This window comes from Geotrypetes seraphini, chromosome 3, assembly GCF_902459505.1.
Source record: "Geotrypetes seraphini chromosome 3, aGeoSer1.1, whole genome shotgun sequence".
Taxonomy (NCBI): domain Eukaryota; kingdom Metazoa; phylum Chordata; class Amphibia; order Gymnophiona; family Dermophiidae; genus Geotrypetes; species Geotrypetes seraphini.
In genome coordinates, this window is record NC_047086.1 from 318,641,775 (window position 1) to 318,662,238 (window position 20,464).

At 44.9% G+C, this 20,464-nt stretch overlaps 2 protein-coding genes across 4 annotated transcripts in view; one reads left to right on the top strand and one right to left on the bottom strand.

Moving 5' to 3' along the window:
• The window catches only part of MCM8 (minichromosome maintenance 8 homologous recombination repair factor), a 169,259-nt gene extending 167,059 nt beyond the window's left edge, over nucleotides 1–2,200 (bottom strand). For all 3 annotated transcript variants that reach the window (XM_033938266.1, XM_033938265.1, XM_033938264.1), the window contains exon 1: nucleotides 1,849–2,200. The gene's annotated coding sequence lies outside the window, so the exon portion shown is untranslated. The remainder of the gene's footprint in view (nucleotides 1–1,848) is intronic.
• A 133-nt stretch (nucleotides 2,201–2,333) lies between these two features.
• TRMT6 (tRNA methyltransferase 6) overlaps nucleotides 2,334–20,464 on the top strand; it is a 52,600-nt gene continuing 34,469 nt past the window's right edge. Inside the window, exons 1-2 of the mRNA XM_033938267.1 lie at nucleotides 2,334–2,598; nucleotides 6,287–6,414. Of these exons, the coding sequence (XP_033794158.1) occupies nucleotides 2,498–2,598; nucleotides 6,287–6,414 (229 nt within the window). The 5' untranslated portion in view covers nucleotides 2,334–2,497. The remainder of the gene's footprint in view (nucleotides 2,599–6,286; nucleotides 6,415–20,464) is intronic.

Genomic DNA, 20,464 nt, shown 5'->3' on the forward strand with positions numbered 1-20,464 from the left:
ATGGACGATACCTCTAGGCAAACAATATTTTGGCATTTGCAGATAGATTAATGAAGTGCTAAGTCAACAAGCAGCTAGAGACAATAAAAGAGAAATTACTGGCCTAGATGATAAACAGTAGGGAGGCTAAGCAGTATGTTAATAAATGGGCTGCATGATTTCATGGGCTGGAGCTACTTTCTCTAACGAAGGAGCAGAGAAATATGTTGAATGCCCCAGTTTATGGAGTAGAGATCCAACAAGTGATCAAAAAGTTAAATTGGCCAAGGTGCTCGGACCAGACAGGCTAAGTCTGGAGTACTATAAAATCTTAGGAGCTGGCTTCTGATGACATCTTCAGGCAGTATGGCAGGGTAAAGCTGGAGCTGCAGCCCAAGAAAATAGTAAGACCCATCCACCAGAGTGAACCCCAATCCAGTGAAGCAGAAATTGTTGCAGTGGTGCAGTGAAGTGTGCTCTGGAATTGAATATGCCAGCGAAAAAAAAAGCTTAAAGAGTCACGAAGCTCAGTTCAAGCGACAGACAAGAGCAGCCTGCACCATATGGCAATCGCATTGGGACTGGCATGCATGGACTCTGGAGAGAGTGTGTCAGAGGAACCATCAATTCAAAGCAGTTCACTCCGGTGCCAGGAGCTGGAAGCTGCAGCTCCGATAACAAAAGCAGATCTTCAGAAATGGGCAGAATATTATTAAGATTGAGTTCATGGTAGTCAGGGGCAAAATCAAGGACCTGATTCCAGAAATCAAACAGATTGTGGAATTGGTAGGGCATGTGGAAGAAGCAGAGAAGCACATAGGAGAACAGAGAGGTGGTAACAGATCTGCAGGCTACCACTAAATGCATACAAAAATGCTTTCTGGACTGTTTGTTGAGGGTGGAAGATTTAGAAAACAGATCACAGAGGCAGAATATGAGGATCAGGGGGGATCCCTGAATCTAAGGCCTATTGAGATGGTGAAAAGTTAGTATAAGAAATTTACAATGCTGTAATAGACATAGACAATAGACATAGACAATGTGTGGAATGGCGCTCCTTCTGTTCTAGTTAAAGTAGAAAGGGCAAGTCACACATTAGGTCCTAAACATGGAGATGTACCAAAAGATATACGGTGTGTTTGCATAACTTTAAAGAGAAGGAACAATTCCTGAGAAAGGCCAAAGAAAAAGGGTCTATCATGTGGCAAAACCATAGAGTGGAAATATTACAGGATCAGTTCTCCATCACTATAACAAAGGCAGGAATTCTGAGCGTGTTGCTTGTCCTGAAACAAGAGTTCTTTAAGATTTCAGGTGGTTATTTCCTTTTGGACTGTTGGTCATCATTAATTGGTCATATAAGAGAATGTCAACAGTGGCAGAAGCTTGGACTGTACTTCAGAAGGAGGGTATCACCACATATAAAAATACAAAAGTGAAGGTCTTTAAAAAGACCATTCACAGTCCCAGATAAATGGGGTCCTAGGAAAGTTCCAACCATGCCCCATGGACAAGCAGGAGCAAAAGAGGCATGTACAAAGCTTGGATAGTACAGCTGAAGAAGAGCCAGATAATGGACTTATGAATTGTGAATGACCATTTCAGACTGCACAGGTTGTCCCCTGAAGAAAACAACTAGGACTGCCAAAACCATTTATCTGGGACTGTGGTCTTTTTAAAGACCTTGACTTTTGTACTTTTATATGTACTCTACATGTACTGTTTGCGTGCAGTGCTCTAAATAAATGTAACTAACTGTTGGATTAGACATCTCTCTTGCCTCTTCGTTGTTGTTCTGTCCAAAGTTAGTCAAAATATTTTAAATTAGGCCAATAGAAAGTTTTTCTTTGTTTTATTTCTATTTATTACCTTTAAAAGTGAACTAACAGCTACCTCATCAGCTTATCCACGCGTACACCTCTCAAACAGACTCATAAGTTCCCGGCCCCCCGTAAGGAAAAAGATTCAGATTCACTCCGATTACGTCCCTCACGGCTGCGGCTCTCTCTATACCGCTCCAAACGAGCTCCGCTACGTAGCCAGGCCCACAGAAGAGCGAGGACGCCACAATCTACATCAAACGAGCGACAAGGAAACCGCCACCAAAAAAAAAAAAGCCCTATTACTTTCCACAACAACAGCAGCTCGCAGACACTTTCTTTTTTGGCGCCAAAGATACGTCACTTCCGCCGGGTAAAGCGTAAACAGTGACAGATTCAAGACCCTAAACGTCCGTTTTCTTGAAACTCGTTTGCTGAATTTGCTCTACAAAAAAAATACGAACGTAGTCCCTGAAAGAGAAAACAAGAGCCCAACAAATTTGGCTAGCGTTCATGGTTCCCCCCCCCAAGACTGCAATGGTTCCGCCTTTTTCTTTCCCCCCCCTCCCTTCGGGAGACGTCAGTGGCTGCGACTTGTGACTAGGCACCTCGGAAAGCGGAAGAGGTTCGCTGCACGTGGGCGCAGTGCACTTTTGCTGGGTGGCAGACGCTGGTGCGGAAGAGAAACAGAAAGGGAGATGGAGAGCTCGCAGTCTGCTAGGGATGTGATCCGAGAAGGAGACTTCGTGGTTCTGAAAAGGGAAAACGTGTTCAAAGCTGTGCAACTGCAGCGGAGGAAGTGAGTACGAAACTGGCTTCGCAGAAGATGCGGGTTGGTTAGAACGGGGTTGTGTCTTCTGACAGATGGGACTTAAATGCTCTTTTTTTTTTCCCCCACTGGGATTCAATTTGGGGGTATTTTCAAAGGCTCTGAATATGCTTTCTATATATATCTCCTCAGATTTTTTATCCCGAAGCCTTGTATTTGGATACGCCTTTTCCAAGTTATTAGTTTTTTGATCTAAGGAAGAAGGGTCACCTTCAAAAGCTAATCAAACAATGTACTAAGGTGGTCCAATAAAAAAGGTATTACCTTTATCCCTTTTATTTCTCTATATTATCTCTAAGTTAGCATAAAAAGTCATACTATATGTCAGATCCTACTGTGGAAATTGAAATGCAAATGTTATTCAGGTTTTTCCCAATATTCAATTATTCTTCTCTTGCTTTATGGATGAAAGTAAGATCTTTACTTGGGTTTTGGGGTCACAAAAACAGAGAGTTTGAGTTGTCTGTGGTTGCTCTGTGTAGGTGAAGCTTTTCCCCCAAATAAGCCTTTTTACATGTACAAACAGGTGCTTGTAAAATTTGCTTGGTGACACATAACATAAAAATTTAGTATGTACTGCCATCATATATAAGCTAAACTTTTATACAGTATGGCCCAGATTCCATAAGCAGTGCCTAAATTGACTGGCGCCTAGAAAAATGGCACTAGCTGCATGTCAAATCATGCTTAAGCACCATTTACAAACTGCTCCTAGTGGCACCTAAATCTTAGATGCCAGAAATGTAGGCCAGGGTTTTAAAGGCCTACATTTCAAGTGCCTAAGTTTTTGGAGAATTGTGCTTAGTGGTGCCTAACATAGTAAATGACAGTAGATAAAAGACTTGTGTAGTCTATCCAGGTTGCCCAACAGTCATATTCATTCTCAAGGCAACAAATCGGTAATTACTCATTTTACTTGGTAGGTTTCAGTATAAGACACCCCCCACCACCTGTTCGAGATAGGTAAGACTTATACTCAGATGATTTGAACATGTATACTTATAATTGTTCTTGATCCTTTTTGCTACATATGGGACGGAAACTGTAGAAGTTTGTCCGGCATTTGCTACACCGCCCCATGGCTGGAGTTGTCATGACAGCTGACTTCAGCCCCTCCCCACCCCACCCGATCCATCTTGCCATATAAAGGTTTGTTTTGCTTAATGTGTGTCCTGCTATGCTGCCAGACAGCGGTAGGACTCCTACCGCCGCCTACAATCAGGACGCCCATTTATAGAATCAGCCCCATAGGGTGCAGATGCTGCAGTATTTTATTATCTTTTTGAATAAATTCATCCCTTGGCATGGTTTCGGGGAGTTCTGCCAGCTCAGCTGATTGGGGGCAAAATACCCCGCTGTGATTACCTGAGCTGGCTGCGGCATGGGAACCTGACACATGCCACAAAATTGGCAGGAGGGATGCCCACTCCCTCCTGCCACTGACCCCCCCCCCAAGCAGCGACACCCCCCCAAACAAAGTGGCAGAAGTGATGCCCACTCCCTCTTGTCAACGGCCCCCCTCCCCCAAGCCCATAAAACAAGGACATGCAACAGGAGAATAAGAGGTTAAGATTTAAAAGTGAGCTTTAGGCTAGATCAGGGGTGGGAAACCTCAACCTTCAAGGGCTGCAACCCAGGATTTTCCCATTGAATAGGTATGAGATTTGTTTACATTGTATACAAATAGATCTTGTGCATATTCATTAGGGATCCTGCAAACCTGAGGATCATGCAAACCTGATTAAGTTAGAGCCCAGAAATCTGAGGTTGCCCACTCCTGGGCTAAATTGAATAAGGTTGGAGAGCAAATGTGAACCATGAACTTGGGAAGCCTTTGCTGGATATATATCACAGCAAGGTGAATGAAGTCTGAAAATGGTTTTGGAACAGAAGGGCACAAATAAGTGTCCTACCAGAGGCGGAGAGCATATAGTAAAACAAGAGGTAAAAGCTTTAGAAGAAATTCACTTGTAGGTAAGTAAGAGAGGGTTGAATAATATGTTGGAATAAATAGAGAACTGGTGAAGTGAAGTGAGAAGTGGGGTTAAGTGAGTATAGTGACAATTGCAGAAAATAAGTCATGCAGCTGAATTTTGAGTAGATTGAAGAAGGCAAGAATGGTAAGTGGAAGACCTGAGAAGAGAAGGCTACAGTATGTTAAAACAGGAGGTTACGCAACTGTGGGTAAGGGTTCAACTCTGGTCTTATCTCAAGAAAGATATAGTGGCACTAGAAAAGGTTCAAAGAAGACTGACCAAGATGATAAAGGGGATGGAACTCCTCTCGTATGAGAAAAAACTAAAACGGTTAGGGCTCTTCAGCTTGAAAAAGAGACAGCTGAGGGGAGATATGATTAAAGTCTACAAAATCCTGAGCGGAGTAGAACGGGTACAAGTGGATCAATTTTTCACTCCGTCAAAAATTACAAAGACTAGGGGACACTCAATGAAGTTACAGGGAAATACTTTTAAAACCAATAGGAGAAACTTTTTTTTCACTCGGAGAATAGTTAAGCTCTGGAACGCATTGCCAGAGGTGGTAAGAGTGGATAGCGTAGCTGGTTTTAAGAAAGGTTTGGACAAATTCCTGGAGGAAAAGTCCATAGTCTTATTGAGAAAGACATGGGGGAAGCAACTTCTTGCCCTGAATCGGTAGCATGGACTGTTGCTACTCCTTGGGTTTTGGCCAGGTACTAGTGACCTAGATTGGCCACCCTGAGAACGGGCTTGATGGACCTTTGGTCTGAACCAGTAAGGCTATTCTTATATTCCATGCTGATTTCATAAGAGGGGAGGAGAGATTTAGAAAAAGCAGTAGGTGTGTGTACCAGGAGGGTTAAGAGAGATTTAATTGGGGGGGGGGGATGTTCTGAGGGCTTTGAAAGAGAGAGAGCTATGAGAGTGATAAAGAGAGAAGGAAATGGACTTGGTCTATATCTTAAAGGAGGATTGCACTGGGACTGTGGATCAGGCTGGCATTGTTTCTTCATTGGTGATCTATGACTTTAAAGGTGAGAGTTCACTTTCTCACAGTTTCTGTAGCCATGTTTTGTTTTATACATGGTTGTGCTAGTTACTGGTTGTACAGTCATTGTTGCAGTTTTCAATAAAAATTATATGAAAAAAAACCAACCCAAGGGTTTTTGCTTTGGGGGTGTGAGGGCAGATAGCTGCAGCTATTTTTCCCCTCTATCAACTCTAGGGACAGAAAAAGCCAGGGATTGTACCTGCCAGAGAGGGAGGAAGATCATCCTTCGGGAGGATTTTGAAACAAGCTTGAGGAATGAGACTATTGGGGCAGATTGAACCTGAGTGGGGAAAAAACAGGGGGCAATGAGAATTGGATCTGGGTTGGGAAGGAACCAGGCATTTATGATGGGGGAATTATACACAAAAAGAAATTATAAGTAAGGATGTACAGTTTTCAACATTTTTTGTGCAGAATTCTTCCACAGGTATTTGGGAGTTATCAATATAACTATATAATAATATAGTAGAGAAAGTTGTGGATGGAGGTTAGAGCACCAAGAGAAGAAGTATAGATAGAGAAGAAGTCCCTATACAGCTCTGAGGAACACAGATTGATGTATCTGATAGTAGTGGCAGAGTATCCACTGGAGCATGCACTGATATAAATTTCTATATATGTATTCTTTCAGAAAGATTATTTTTGAAAAACAATGGATTTACCTGGATAATTCTATTCAGCAGTTTTATGGATCTACCTTTGAAATAACTGGTGGTGGGAACCTCCAACCAAAGAGAAAGCTGGAAGAGTCTAACGCAGGTATGAATTTAAACTGGGACTGGAAGAGATGCCAAGCAGTATGACTTTTTTAATGTCAACAATGGATCTATAAAGCCCTTACACCTTTTGCTGTATTATATCAATTGTTTTGTATTTTGGATATATGAGGTGTCACTTCAAGGTTATACTGTATATAAAATGTTGTGTAATCAAATAAATTATAGGGAATAATATTTTTAAAATAATTCCTCTTTATCATGCCAGACCAGTCTAGATTGATTGGTAATGTCACTTTACCAGCAGATGGAGACAGAGAAGCTAAACTTTCCAGTGCAATCTCTGGAATAAGCAATGTAGCTTGGAACTTGTCAGTATATGAGGTCTGACAATTAAAACCATCCTGAGCACTGCTATAAATGCTGAATGGAAGTGAGGAGGAAGAGGGTGACAGATGCTGAATGAATATAGAGGGGAAAGAGAGGGCACATGCAGAATGGAAGTTGGGAGAAGAGGAGGCAAATGATGGATGGAAGCAGGGGTGGGGGAGAAGCAGATGCTGGATAGACACAGGGGTGAGGAGGCAGCAGACGCTGGATGGAAGCAGGGGTGAAGGGAGGGCAGCAGATGCTGGATGGAAGCAGGGGTGAAGGGGGGCAGCAGACGCTGGATGGAAGCAGGGGTGAAGGGGGGCAGCAGACGCTGGATGGAAGCAGGGGTGAAGGGGGGGCAGAAGACGCTGGATGGAAGCAGGGGTGAAGGAGGGGCAGAAGACGCTGGATGGAAGCAGGGGTGAAGGAGGGGCAGCAGATGCTGGATGGAAGGGGTGAAGGGGGGCAGCAGACGCTGGATGGAAGCAGGGGTGAAGGGGGGGCAGAAGACGCTGGATGGAAGCAGGGGTGAAGGAGGGGCAGAAGACGCTGGATGGAAGCAGGGGTGAAGGAGGGGCAGCAGATGCTTGATGGAAGCAGGGAGGAGAGGGGTCAGCAGATGCTGGATGGAAGCGGGGAGGAGAGAGGGGGCAGAGGCAGGATAGTATTTTGCATAGTTCAGGGGGACATGCATTGCTTTCTCTTTTTCTGGTGAATGGGCTGGTTTCTTAGTGTTTAATTTTTATTTCTATTTTTTATTTAGTGGTTGCTTATTCTATACTGGGTAAAAGTCTGTGTTCTGCTTGTATGAAAGAAATTGATCTGCATCATTGATCTGTTCTATCTGGTTTATTTAGCTTTCCAAAGTAATAAATAGCCTACTCTATAAAAGAGGGGTCATAACATATAAACTAGAAAAAAGAGACCTACTCTCAATTCATGGAACTGTCTTGAACCTATGGGTTTTCAAGTTTGCACTGCTTAATTAATACTGGTTAGGAGTACCAATGGGTTCTGAAAATTATAGATAGCAGAGGGAGGCAATCAGTTCATGGGAACTTTTTAACAAAAAGTCAGAAGTTCACCAGGGCTAGTCAAGCATTCAGCACCCTAGAGTGCCTGCAAGGTTACCCACAAACATTATATAACGCCATCTTCTAGCTCTAGCTCAATAAACTTTTGTTGTATATATATATAAAAATCTAATAAATATGAATTCAGAAGTGCAAAAATTGATAATAATTATGATAAAGTGCCCAAAGTGTCAAGTGCAAAATCACAACGTTCCAGAATTTCAAAAAGCATAGAAAAGTGCAAGAATCACTACTTGATGAGCCTTGTGAAAGCAGGAAATCACATATGTCCAGTAAATAAACTACCATCTACAAGGACTTATCTCAGAAGCCGCTAACATCCGTCTAATAAGAGGGTCTGTTGACCGGGAGTGCCAACAGACCCTCTTATTAGACAGATGTTGGCGGCTTCTGAGATAAGTCCTTGTAGATGGTAGTTTATTTACTGGACATATGTGATTTTCTGCTTTCACAAGGCTCATCAACTATTATCAATTTTTGCACTTCTGAATTCATATTTATTAGATTTTTATATATATACAACAAAAGCTTATTGAGCTAGAGGATGGCGTTATATGATGTTTGTGGGTAACCTTGCAGGCACTCTAGGGTGCTGAATGCTTGACTAGCCCCGGTGAACTTCTGACTTTTTGTCAAAAAGTTCCCATGAACTGATTGCCTCCCTCTGCTTTCTATTAAATTTTCAGAACCCATTGGTACTCCTAACCAATATTAATTAAGTAGTGCAAACTTGAAAGTCCATAGGTTCAAGACAGTTCCATGAATTGAGAGTAAGTCTCTTTTTTCTAGCTCTTATTTAGTTTTCCAACAGGTTTAGTGTCTAGTGTTTATGGTAGTCTTTTCCTAGGTATGTAGATGCTTGTTGAGTGACTTGTGGAAGTTACTGCTATTATGATATGTTGGAATTGCTCTATAGGTCCTGAGTGACATTTGTAGTGGGTTTTTAAAATTATTTTATTATGCCTGCCTGCAGATCTGGTATTGGATTTGGATTTAGATCACACCTTTCTCAGTAAGGGCTCAAGGCAAGTTGCATTCAAGTACAGTAGATCACAGTTCTTCAACCGCCGGTCCGTGGACCGGTGTCGGTCCGCAGGAAATTTTTGCCGGTCCGCACAGGGCCGGCAAGATTGACTTACTTCAACTTCCTGCCAGTCCGCGCAGGGCCGGCAAGATCAATATCTGAAGTCTGCGCTAGAAAGCTGAACGGGGATGACGGGCATCCCGAGGGTTCCCCCTTCGGGTCGCGGGGTTCCCGTGGGGACGCCTCCGAGGGTCGCGGGGTTCCTGCGGGGCTGGATGTAATCAGTCGCGCGGCTCTTCTCCCTACCTGCTCTGCTTGCAGCACAGAGTCGAACGGAAGTCTTCCCACGTCAGCGCTAACGTCGGAGGGGAGGGAGGGCTTAAACAAAGCCTGCCCTCTCTCCCTCCGACGTCAGCACTGACGTCGGGAAGACTTCCATTCGACTCTCTGTGCTGCAGGCAGGGCAGGAAAGGAGAAGAGTGGCGTACCAAGGGAGGGGGCGGTCCGCCCCGCCCCAGGTGCAGCACAGCAGGCCAGGTCCCCTTACTTTTGTGGCACTTCCCCGACCGACAACAGCCCCGGTCCAACAAACCTCCCTGCCCTGTAGCCGCGAATCTAAATTACCTTCTTACAGCAGCTGTAAGAAGGTAATTTAGATCCGCGGCTACAGGGCAGGGAGGTTTGTCCGACTGGGCCTGTTCTGTTGTCGGTTGGGTGGGGAAGCGTCACAAAGGTAAGGGGCAGGGAGGGGGAAAGGTGGAGTGGAGAAGAAAAGACGCTTAAGGGAAATGGGTAAAACTGAGGGGGGAGAAGGACGCTGAAAGCACTGGGGAAGACAAAGGGGTGGAGAAGGACGCTGAAAGGCCATGGGGAAGGCGGGGTGGGAGAAGGACGCTGAAAGGCCATGGGGAAGACAGGGGGGGAGAAGGACGCTGAAAGGACATGGGGAAGACAGAGGGGGGGAGAAGGACACTGAAAGCACATGTGGAAGACAGAGGGGGGGAGAAGGACACTGACAGGACATGGGGAAGATGGGGGGGAGAAGGATGCTGAAAGGAAATGAGGAAGAGAGAGTGGGGAGAAGACGCTGGCAGGGAAGAAGACAGAGATGCCAGACTATGGGGGGAGCGGAGGGAAGAAGATGGGTGCCAGACCAATTTTGAAGGGGGGAGAAAGGGAGAGGCACATTAACAGAGCAAATGGAAGACGCAGAGGGAAGAGAGACAGTGGACGGAAGGAATTGAATGAGAACATGAAGAAAGCAGAAACCAGGCAACAAAGGTAGGAAAAGAATTCTATTTCTTTTTTTTTTTGCTTCAGGATAAAGTAGTATATTAATTGTGTTGATAAAAATTTATAAACATTAGAGGCTCTGGTAGAAATCCGTTTACAAAGTATGTATTCTTCCCAATTAATATTTCCAAATTAATAAAGTCTTTTTGCTTATTTGTAAATGGGTTTCTACCAGAGCCTTTAATTCAGTAGCATAATTAAATGAAATAACTATTTCTGAAGTTTATAGGGACGGGCGGGGACGGAGGGGATTCCTCACAGGGACGGGCGGGGACAGAGGGGATTCCTCGCGGGGACAGGTGGGGACAGAGGGATTCCTCACGGGGACGGGTGGGACTTTGGCGGGGACGGGTGGGATTTCTGTCCCCGTGCAACTCTCTAGTCTGCGCTGGGCCGGAGAGATCTTGGGGAGCCTCCGACAGTGGCTTTCTCCCCTCTCTGCAGCTCTCCTTTACTTCCCAGCGCAGCGATTCACGAAGGCAGCCTCGGGGCTTTTGCTGAGTCGCGGCTGCCTCTGATGATGCAACTTCCTCTTTCCTCAGAGGCGGCGCGACCCAACAAAGGACCTGAGGCTGCCTTCCTGAATCGCTGCGCTGGGAAGTAAGAAGAGCTGCTGGGAGGAGAGAAAGCCACTATCAGAAGCTGCTGGGCAAGGGAAAAAAAGGGCTGCTACTGGAGAGGGAGTAGGAGAAGAAGAGATGCTTCTGGGAGGGGAGGAGGGAAAGGAATCTGGGAAGCTGCTGGGCAAGGAAAAAAGGGACAGCTGCTACTGGAGAAGGAGAAGGAGAGATGCTGCTGGGAGGGGAGGAGGGAAAGGAATCTGGGAAGCTGCTGGGCAAGGAAAAAAAGGGACAGCTGCTACTGGAGAGGGAGAAGGAGAGATGCTGCTGGGAGGGGAGGAGGGAAAGGAATCTGGGAAGCTGCTGGGCAAGGGAAAAAAGGGACAGCAGCTACTGGACCTGGAGGGAAGGAGAAGGAGAGATGCTGCTGGGAGGGGAGGAGGGAAAGGAGTCTGGGAAGCTGCTGGGCAAGGGAAAAAAGGGACAGCTGCTACTGGAGAGGGAGAAGGAGAGATGCTGCTGGGAGAGGAGGAAGGGAAGAGAGTTACTGCTGGACAGGAGGAGGAGGGAAGGGAGAATGAAAAAAGTAAGGAAACAGCTGGCAGAGAGATTAGAGGAGGGGAAGGGGAGACACAGGCATGAGAAAGTAGAGAGATTGATGATAGGAAGGGGTCAGCAGAAAAATAAGCAGAGAGGGACAACGATGATAGATCTGGTGTAGGAGAGATAAAAATGAAGAGAGCAATGAAGCTGGAATGAATCATGTAAAAAGGAGAGAGGGGAACAAGCTGGATGGAAAGGGGAGAGGGGCATAGAAAGAAGACAGATACCATATGGAAGGGGGGAGGACAGACAGTGGATGGAAGGGGCAGATGCTGGATTGAAGAGACAGAGAGGGCAGACGCTGGAAGGAAGAGAGTGAAAAGAAGATTGAAAGCAGAAACCAGAGACGACAAAAGGTAGAAAAAAATAATTTTATTTCTATTTTGTGATTAGAATATATCAGATTTGAAATATATATCCTGCTAGAGCTGGTGTTAGACATAACTGGGGACTGCAAAACCCAGGAAGTACTTCTTTAGCTTCCAGCTGGCTTAGGGCACTCTCTGACCAGGGGGCAGTTGCCCTAGATGCACTCCCCTAAAACTATTCCTGTCATGTGTGACTGCAGTATTCTGTTGGCATGATATTTCTGTGTAGCATTCTGTAATAATTTGGCTTGTTCAGTTTTCTTGATAGTAGAGGGGATATATGTGAAGGGGAAGGGAGACAGGGGTTTTGTTGATCCTTGCTCTGAATTATTTGTATTTATAAAATGACAATTGTACAGAATATTGTTTCTTTTTATAATTTAATAAAATACATTCAATATAAAATCATAACTGAGGCTTGTGTGGATGGGATCAGATGATTTGTGGGGACTGAGCTCGCGGAGATGGGGCGGAAACGGGGTTTTTAAATTTTAGTCCTAGTAGTTTGCCGGTCCACAAAATAATTCTTTTTTTTCTGCCGGTCCATGGGTGTAAAAAGGTTGAAGAACACTGCAGTAGATACTTTCATGTCCCTGGGGGGCTTAACAGTTTTTAAGTTTTATATCTGAGGCAATGCAAGGTTAAGGGCTCTTTTTACAGAGGATTTGATAAACATCTCATTTAGCCAAAGACAAAAATCTTAACATTTAAACTAAGAATTTAATGTTTTGTCCAAAATACAACAGGAAGCAAATTTTTCTACAACTGAGGATACAATGTGATTGCTAGCTTTAAAGAAATGAATGAAGGTAAAAAAAAACCCACCGTTTAATATTTTGGATAAATGTTTATTTTAATGAATCTGTTAACCAATAGGGATATAGCCCTAAATATATAATGTGTCTGGTATAAACCTTTAGCAAATGCAATAGATTTATTTTTTGGGGCCTGATGTCTTGATATTCTGTTGAGCTTGGAAATGTATCTTTCCTCTGGAGACACAAACTTGTTGCTGAGCTGTGACAATATCCAAGCTGTGCTGAACTTTAAAATCTGAAGACCATGCTAAGCTGAAATGCCATGCTGTCGGCAAAGCTACCAACATTTGGATCTTATATTGAAAGGTCACTTTGAGAAGCCACAGAACTTAGAGACTTGAAGAAAGCAACAGGTTTTATTAGCATACATATGCGACTCCTGAGCTCCAAGCTGGCTTCAGAAGTCCCGAAAACAGGAAGTTACAGAGATATTTATAAATTCTTCTGGCTATACAACTGAATTCTAGAAAAAACTTTTCATGTGTTACTTTTTTTTAACAATCATTGGTGCTAAGCTCACACTATCAGGTCATTAGAGGTCACTTATCTAAGCCCTGCAGTCTTTCTGTTGCATGTCGTTGGGCTGTGGAGTCTGAGACAATTTTGGGTACCTGGAGTCGGAGTTGTGGGTATCAGAAACTGAGGAGTCTGAGTTGGAGGATTTATCTACCAATTCCACAGCTCTGGGCCTCTGCAGGGACCACATTTCACAGGAGCTGCCTCAGGAAGCTGAGCAAAACCACTGTAAATTGCAGTTTCTCTGCATTCAAAATTGTTCCTTTTGGGCAGAGAGAGTAGTTCTATGTGCAAGCTGTCTTCAGCTTGAATTCCTCATGAAGGAAGTGAAGGAACTGAGAGAAGAGGTGGCAAGACTGAAGTATCCACAAGAATGAGAGATACAATAAAATACTTCTTGATGCAGCAAAGATTTCCAGCAGTGGGGAAGAAGACAGCTGGGCTCAGGTTACGAGACCCTGCAGGATCGATACTGTGATTCCACCTACCCATGAACTGAAGAACAGCTCTGGAAGTGGAAGAGATGAGAGCATCCCAAAGAGAGGAAGGACCAAAGCTTCAAATCCCCAGAGTTGCTGGATCCATGACCACTAGGAGGTGAAAGGTAGTAGTGGTTGGCGATTCCCTTCTGAAGGGTACAAAGGTGTCCATCTGCAGACCAGCCATGATGTCCCAGGAGGTGTGCTGTTTGCCTGGTGCTAAAATTCAAGATGTTATAGAGAGCTTGCTGAGACTCATCAAGCCTAATGACTGCTTATCCTTGTTGGCACTAACGATACTAGGTATCCCACCAAACATATCAAAAGTGACTTTTTGGCTCTGGGAGAGAAGGTGAAGCAGTCAGGTGTGCAGGTCATGTCCTTGTCTTATCTTCCCTGTCGAGGGTAAAGGTCAAGGCAGAGAAGCTTGCATCCTGGAGATGGATATGTGGTTGCACAGATGGTGTCATTAACAGTGTTTGGCTTCCTGCACCATGGGATGATTTTCCAAGGGCTGCTGAGCAGGGATGGTGTTCATCTATCAATGAAGGGAAGAAATGTCTTCAGCAGCAGACTAGCTAACCTGCTGAAGAGGTCTTTAAACTAGAATCATTGTGGGCAGGGTGATCAAAGCCCCCAGGTAAGTAATAAGCCCTCAGGTAACTGAATCACTAAATATCTCTACAGAGGAGGAAAAAGTGACAATGTCTGGAAAGCAGTACTAATATTCGAAGTATTGGAAACAAAGTTCTGGATCTAGAAGTTGTGATGGAAGAGGCAGAGTTGAATTTAGTGGTTATCACAGAAACGTGGTTCATGGAGAGCCATGACTGGGATATAGTTATACTGGGCTATAAATCTGTTTAGGAAAGACAGGGTAGGAAAAAAGGAGGAGGAGTGGCATTATTTGTTAAAAATCATATTAAAAGTCACACAATTGCAGGATCTATAGCAGGGGTGTCAAAGTCCCTCCTTGAGGGCCGCAATCCAGTCGGGTTTTCAGGATTTCCCCAATAAATATGCATGAGATCTATTAGCATACAATGAAAGCAGTGCATGCAAATAGATCCCATGCATATTCATTGGGGAAATCCTGAAACCCCCACTGGATTGTGGCCCCTCGAGGAGGGACTTTGACACCCCTGATCTTTAGGGTAAGGAAGAACAGGGACTGTGGGTCACACTGGAAAAAGGGAATGGAAAAATATATTTACATTGGTGTGATATACAGGCCTCTTTCACAGATGGAAAAAGTGGACATAATGGAAGACATTCAAAATATAGCTTTAAAAGGCAAAGTTCTACTTATAGGTGATTTTAATATGCCAGATGATGATTGGAGTATTCCTATTGTAGGTTACACCATTCCTCAAAAAGCTCTCCCTGAACCTTACTTGCCCTTCCAACTATTGTCCTGTCTCCCTCCTCCCCTTCTTACCCAAGCTACTTCTTCCTTTGTTCCCCGGCCAAGATATCTTATCTAGGTCCCCATTGTTCCAGGCAAGAGATATTTGTTCTTTTTATTCTATCCAAAACTCCACTAAACTAAAAAAAGCTTAAAGGTTCGGTCTAAGGTACATTTAATCCAGGCCCTGTTATCTTCTGAAAGGTTGAATATTCTTGCAATGACGGAGACCTGACTATCGCTGGGAGATGAGGGGCTGCTTCAACAGGTCTTATATCATCTTTAGCCGTCACCGCTCTAATAGGAAGAGAGGTGGATTGGCAATTTTTCTTTCTAGCTCTGCTATTGCCACTGCGGATGTATGTACCTCTCTATTAACAACTGAATGTTTGGCACTTAAAGTCTCTCATCCTCTAGAAATTTCTCCTTTACTAATTTAAGCTCCACCTCCTATAACTCAAGTTGAATTTGCAGCATTTTCAGTGAGCTGGTGCCAGCTTTTTGGAATGACTGGTTACATTTGATGAAACATGGTTACACCACTATGATCCTGAGATATAACAGTCCGTGAAATGGAAGCATTTGGGTTCTCCAAAGATAAGAAAATTCAAGATACAAAAGTCAGCAGGAAAGGTCATGGCCACAATTTTTTGGGCTTAAGAAGGTGTTGTAATGACTACCTTCCGATGTGCCGATTAAAGGAGGCATTAAAAGAAAAAAGGAGAGGGAAACTGTGGAAAGGAATTCTATTTTTGCAAGACAATGCACCTGTTCACAAGGCTGGCAAAACGATGGATGTTTTGACGTAGTTGGGGTTTCAGTGCGTAGATCATCCACCCTACTCACCACATCTTGCTCCATCTGACTATTTTTTGTTTCCAAACCTTTAAAAGAGTTTGAAAGGGCAACAATTTTTGAGTGATTCAGAGGCGACTGCAGCAGCAGAGCAGTATTTCAATGACCAGAGTATTTTTTGGAAGGGTTACAGAAACTTCAGACATGATGTGCCAAGTGTGTTGAACTTAGGGATGAATATGTGGAATAACTTGCAAGTTTCATGACTCCATGTCATTCCCTTCTTGGTTGGGCTGAGAACTTTTCAGCACCTCTTTGTAAATTAATTGTCTGTGGGATTTCTATTGAGACAATATTATACACTTCAACGCTGTTTCAAGACAATCAAATGTTAAAAACTGGATTTTGCTATATTTTGAAGCGATTGCTTTAATCAAACAAACTTAGGATGGTTTGTTTGTTTTTTTAAGTCAATGATGGTGGTCTTTTTTCTCTATATTTAATTTTAATACAGAGTTTATATACTGCTAAATCATCATGAAGACTACGAAGCAATTTACAAACAATTAAAAAAAAATAAGCAATTAGATACTTTGAAAATCCCTCTTTGTCCTAACAGGCTCACAATCTAACTAAAGTACCTCAAAAAAAATGTATTTATATAATTTGATAGAGACTCTCGGCTATAATATGTACATTTTTCTACAGATTGGGTATTGTTTTATTGTGAATATTTTTCCCTTCTGATCCGAGTTCTCTTTTTAAGTACATGACCCCTTGAGTCTCCTAAGTACAAAAAAGCCAAATTGTGGCTAAAGCCCGAGGAAGTGTTACTTAAAAATGTGCTAAAACAGTAGACAACATATAAAAAGATAAGTGTATGCTTTTAATATGCCAGATGATTGGAGTATTCCTATTGTAGGTTACGCCATAGCATTGTTATACCACTCCTCAAAAAACTCTCCCTGAACCCTACTTGGTATTTATTTGGTTTGAGTTTATTATCTGGAAGCAATCTGCTGGTACTTGGATAAGCTTGCAGGGACAAAGGTTTCTGAGCAGCAGTAACAGTACCCAAAAGGACAGAGACTGCGGTTACAAGGTCAGATCTCTCGTTTATAAATGAAGAAATCCAATCCTGTTTGAGCTCTACAATTCTTTAGCTGGCATCCATGAGTAAATTAATCATCATGTCAGTCGGAATGAAAATTAATATAGGATAGTAGATAGATTTGTCTTTTTTTTTTTAACAATATGAAAATTGTTGAGCACAATACAAATGATCTCAAAGCATCAGGATGACCTTACAAATAAACAAAACCAAATATAAGAATTCCAGGAGAGATTAAAAATAAACAAAAAAGTTAAAGATGTGAATGATATTGCCAAATAAATACACCTTGGAAGAGCAAAAAATTCCTAAACCTGGCCAAACTCCCAGAACAACAAAAAGAAAAAAAAAGAAAGAAAACAGTAGCAGTTAAAGTGATAAAGGGGCCCTTTTACTAAACTGCACTAAGGGGTTCTTTTACAAAGCCACGCTAGGACCTTAACGCACGGAATAGCGCGCGCTAAATTGCCATACGTGCTAACTGCTACCGCCTCCTTTTGAGTAGGCGGTAGATTTCCAGCTAGCACGCGCTAATCCGATATATGCGTTAAAACCGCTAGCGCGGCTTTGTAAAAGGAGCCCTAAAATCCAGGCTTAACCTTTTCCTATCGTAATAAATTTTACGTTACGCTGTTTCCAATCGTAATTATTTTAGCAAAGTTTTGTATTATTCACCTTTATCATTTACAGCTATTGCAAACATAATGTAAATAAGTCATAAGTCTGTAAATTCAAATATTTTGTGTTCCTGGCTCTTTTAGTCCATACAGACTGTTTACCCACAATGGCAACGATATTTTTGGAATGTCCCATCATCCGGGACACACGATAGGAAAAGGTTAATGCAGGTGCTTTGTTTTTCTTTTTAACTGCAGGTTGTGTGCTAATACCCAAAAGCACTTAGGCCCTGATTCTCCAAAAGTGCGTCCCGATTTTAGGCAGCTGTAGGCGTCCTACAGCTGTCTAATCAGCCAATCGGGATGCACGTTTTTTTTAAAAAAATGCTCCCCAGGCAGGCCGCCTATATTGAAGGCGAGGCCCGCAAGACACCTAGGCCCTGATTCTGTATAGGACGCCCGAGAGAGGCGTCCTATTCAGAATCGGCCTACACTAAAACCCCGATTCTGTAACCGGCGTCCATGTTACAGACGCTGGTTAGAGAATCGGGTTAGATTAGACACGGCCCGCTATACTTATCGCGGCAAGGGATCTCTCTGCCGCTATAAGTATAGCGGGCCGCGGCCTGTCTGATCGGATGCTCCCCCCCCCCCGACACTACCGACCGCCCCCCCCCCCCGACACTACCAACCGCCCCCCCCCCCCACATTACCGATCTCTCTCCCACCCCGACACTAGCGATCGCTGGCAGGAGAGTGTCCAATCCCTCCTGCCCGAAGACGCACCCCCCCCGGCGCTAACAACCTCCAAACTAACCTGTTCTTCAGGCCAGACGGTTCTTGCCCGTCTAGCCGGTAAGCCCGCCTCGTCGAAATGAGGCGGGCTCGCCCCTTCCCGGCCCATCCCGCCGAAGCCTAAGGCCTGATTGGCCCAGGCTCTAGAAGCCTGGACCAATCAGGCCTTAGGCTTCGGCGGGATGGGCCGGGAAGGGGCGAGCCCGCCTCATTTCGACGAGGCGGGCTTACCAGCTAGACGGGCAAGAACCGTCTGGCCTGAAGAACAGGTTAGTTTGGAGGTTGTTAGCGCCGGGGGGGGGGGGTGCGTCTTCGGGCAGGAGGGATTGGACACTCTCCTGCCAGCGATCGCCAGTGTCGGGGTGGGAGGGAGATCGGTAATGTCGAGGGGGGGCGGTCGGTAGTGTCGGAGGGGGGGGCATCCGATCGGACAGGCCGCGGCCCGCTATACTTATAGCGGCAGAGAGATCCCTTGCCGCGATAAGTATAGCGGCTGCGTCTACTTACAATGTAGACCAGCATTTTGCTGGCCTACATTTTAAGGTTTCTTCCTCTACTAGGGAGTCGCGTAGGGCCACCTAGGTTCGCCAAAGGCCCTTAGGCGAGCTTAGGCGTCTTGCGGGTCTCCCTAGGCTCCCGGAGGCGCCTTCAGGCCTGCCTGGGGAGCATTTTTTTTTTTAAACGTGCATCCCGATTGGCTGATTAGACAGCTGTAGGACGCCTACAGCTGCCTAAAATCGGGACGCACTTTTGGAGAATCAGGGCCTTAATACCTATAAAAAAATTAATGCAGGAGCACTTACTGCTAAGCAAAAAGCACAGTTACTTACCGTAACAGGTGTTATCCAGGGACAGCAGGCAGATATTCTTAACACATGGGTGACGTCACCGACGGAGCCCTCGGTACGGACCTTTTAACTAGAAGTTTCTAGTTGGCCGCACCGCGCGTGCGCGAGTGCCTTCCCGCCCGACGGAGGAGTGCGTGGTCCCCAGTTAGGATAAGCCAGCTAAGAAGCCAACCCGGGGAGGTGGGTGGGACTTAAGAATATCTGCCTGCTGTCCCTGGATAACACCTGTTACGGTAAGTAACTGTGCTTTATCCCAGGACAAGCAGGCAGCATATTCTTAACACATGGGTGACCTCCAAGCTAACAAAGAGGGAGGAGGGATGGTTGGCCATTAGGAAAATAAATTTTGTAACACAGATTGGCCGAAGTGTCCATCCCGTCTGGAGAACGCATCCAGACAGTAGTGAGTAGTGAACGTGTGAACTGAGGACCAAGTGGCCGCCTTGCAGATTTCCTCGATGGGCGTGGAACGGAGGAAAGCCACAGAAGCAGCCATAGCTCGGACTCTGTGGGCCGTGACAGATCCTTCCAGAGAGAGACCGGCCCGAGCATAACAGAAGGCAATACAGGCAGCAAGCCAATTTGAAAGTGTCCGTTTGGAGACAGGACGGCCCAAACGGTTGGGATCGAAAGACAAAAAGAGCTGAGGGGATGTTCGGTGAGCTCTGGTACGATCAAGGTAGTAAGCAAGGGCACGCTTACAATCCAGCGTGTGCAACGCCTGTTCTCCAGGATGCGAGTGAGGCTTAGGGAAGAAGACGGGAAGCACAATGGACTGGTTGAGGTGAAAAGCTGAGACCACCTTGGGAAGGAATTTAGGGTGGGTACGCAGAACAACCTTGTCATGGTGAAAAACAGTGAACGGTGGGTCGGCAACCAGTGCATGCAGTTCGCTAACCCTCCTGGCAGAGGTGATGGCAATTAGGAAAAGCACCTTCCAGGTAAGAAGCCTGAATGAAGCTGTGGCAAGAGGCTCAAACGGAGGTTTCATGAGAGCAGAGAGAACCACATTCAGGTCCCAGACGACGGGAGGAGGCTTGAGAGGCGGTTTGATGTTGAAGAGCCCTCTCATAAATCTTGAAACCAGAGGATGAGCCGTGAGGGGTTTTCCGAGAATAGGCTCGTGAAACGCAGTGATGGCACTGAGGTGGACTCTGATGGAGGTGGTTTTGAGGCCAGCGTTGGACAGCGAGAGCAAATATTCCAAGACAGTTTCCACCGCCAAAGAGGTGGGTTCTTGCTGATGCCGGAGACACCACGAGGAGAATCTGGTCCACTTCTGATGGTAACATTGGAGAGTGGCCGGTTTCCTGGAGGCGTCCAAAATGAGGCGGACCGGTTGAGATAGATTCTCCGGAGAGGTCAGCCCGAGAGAAACCAAGCTGTCAGGTGGAG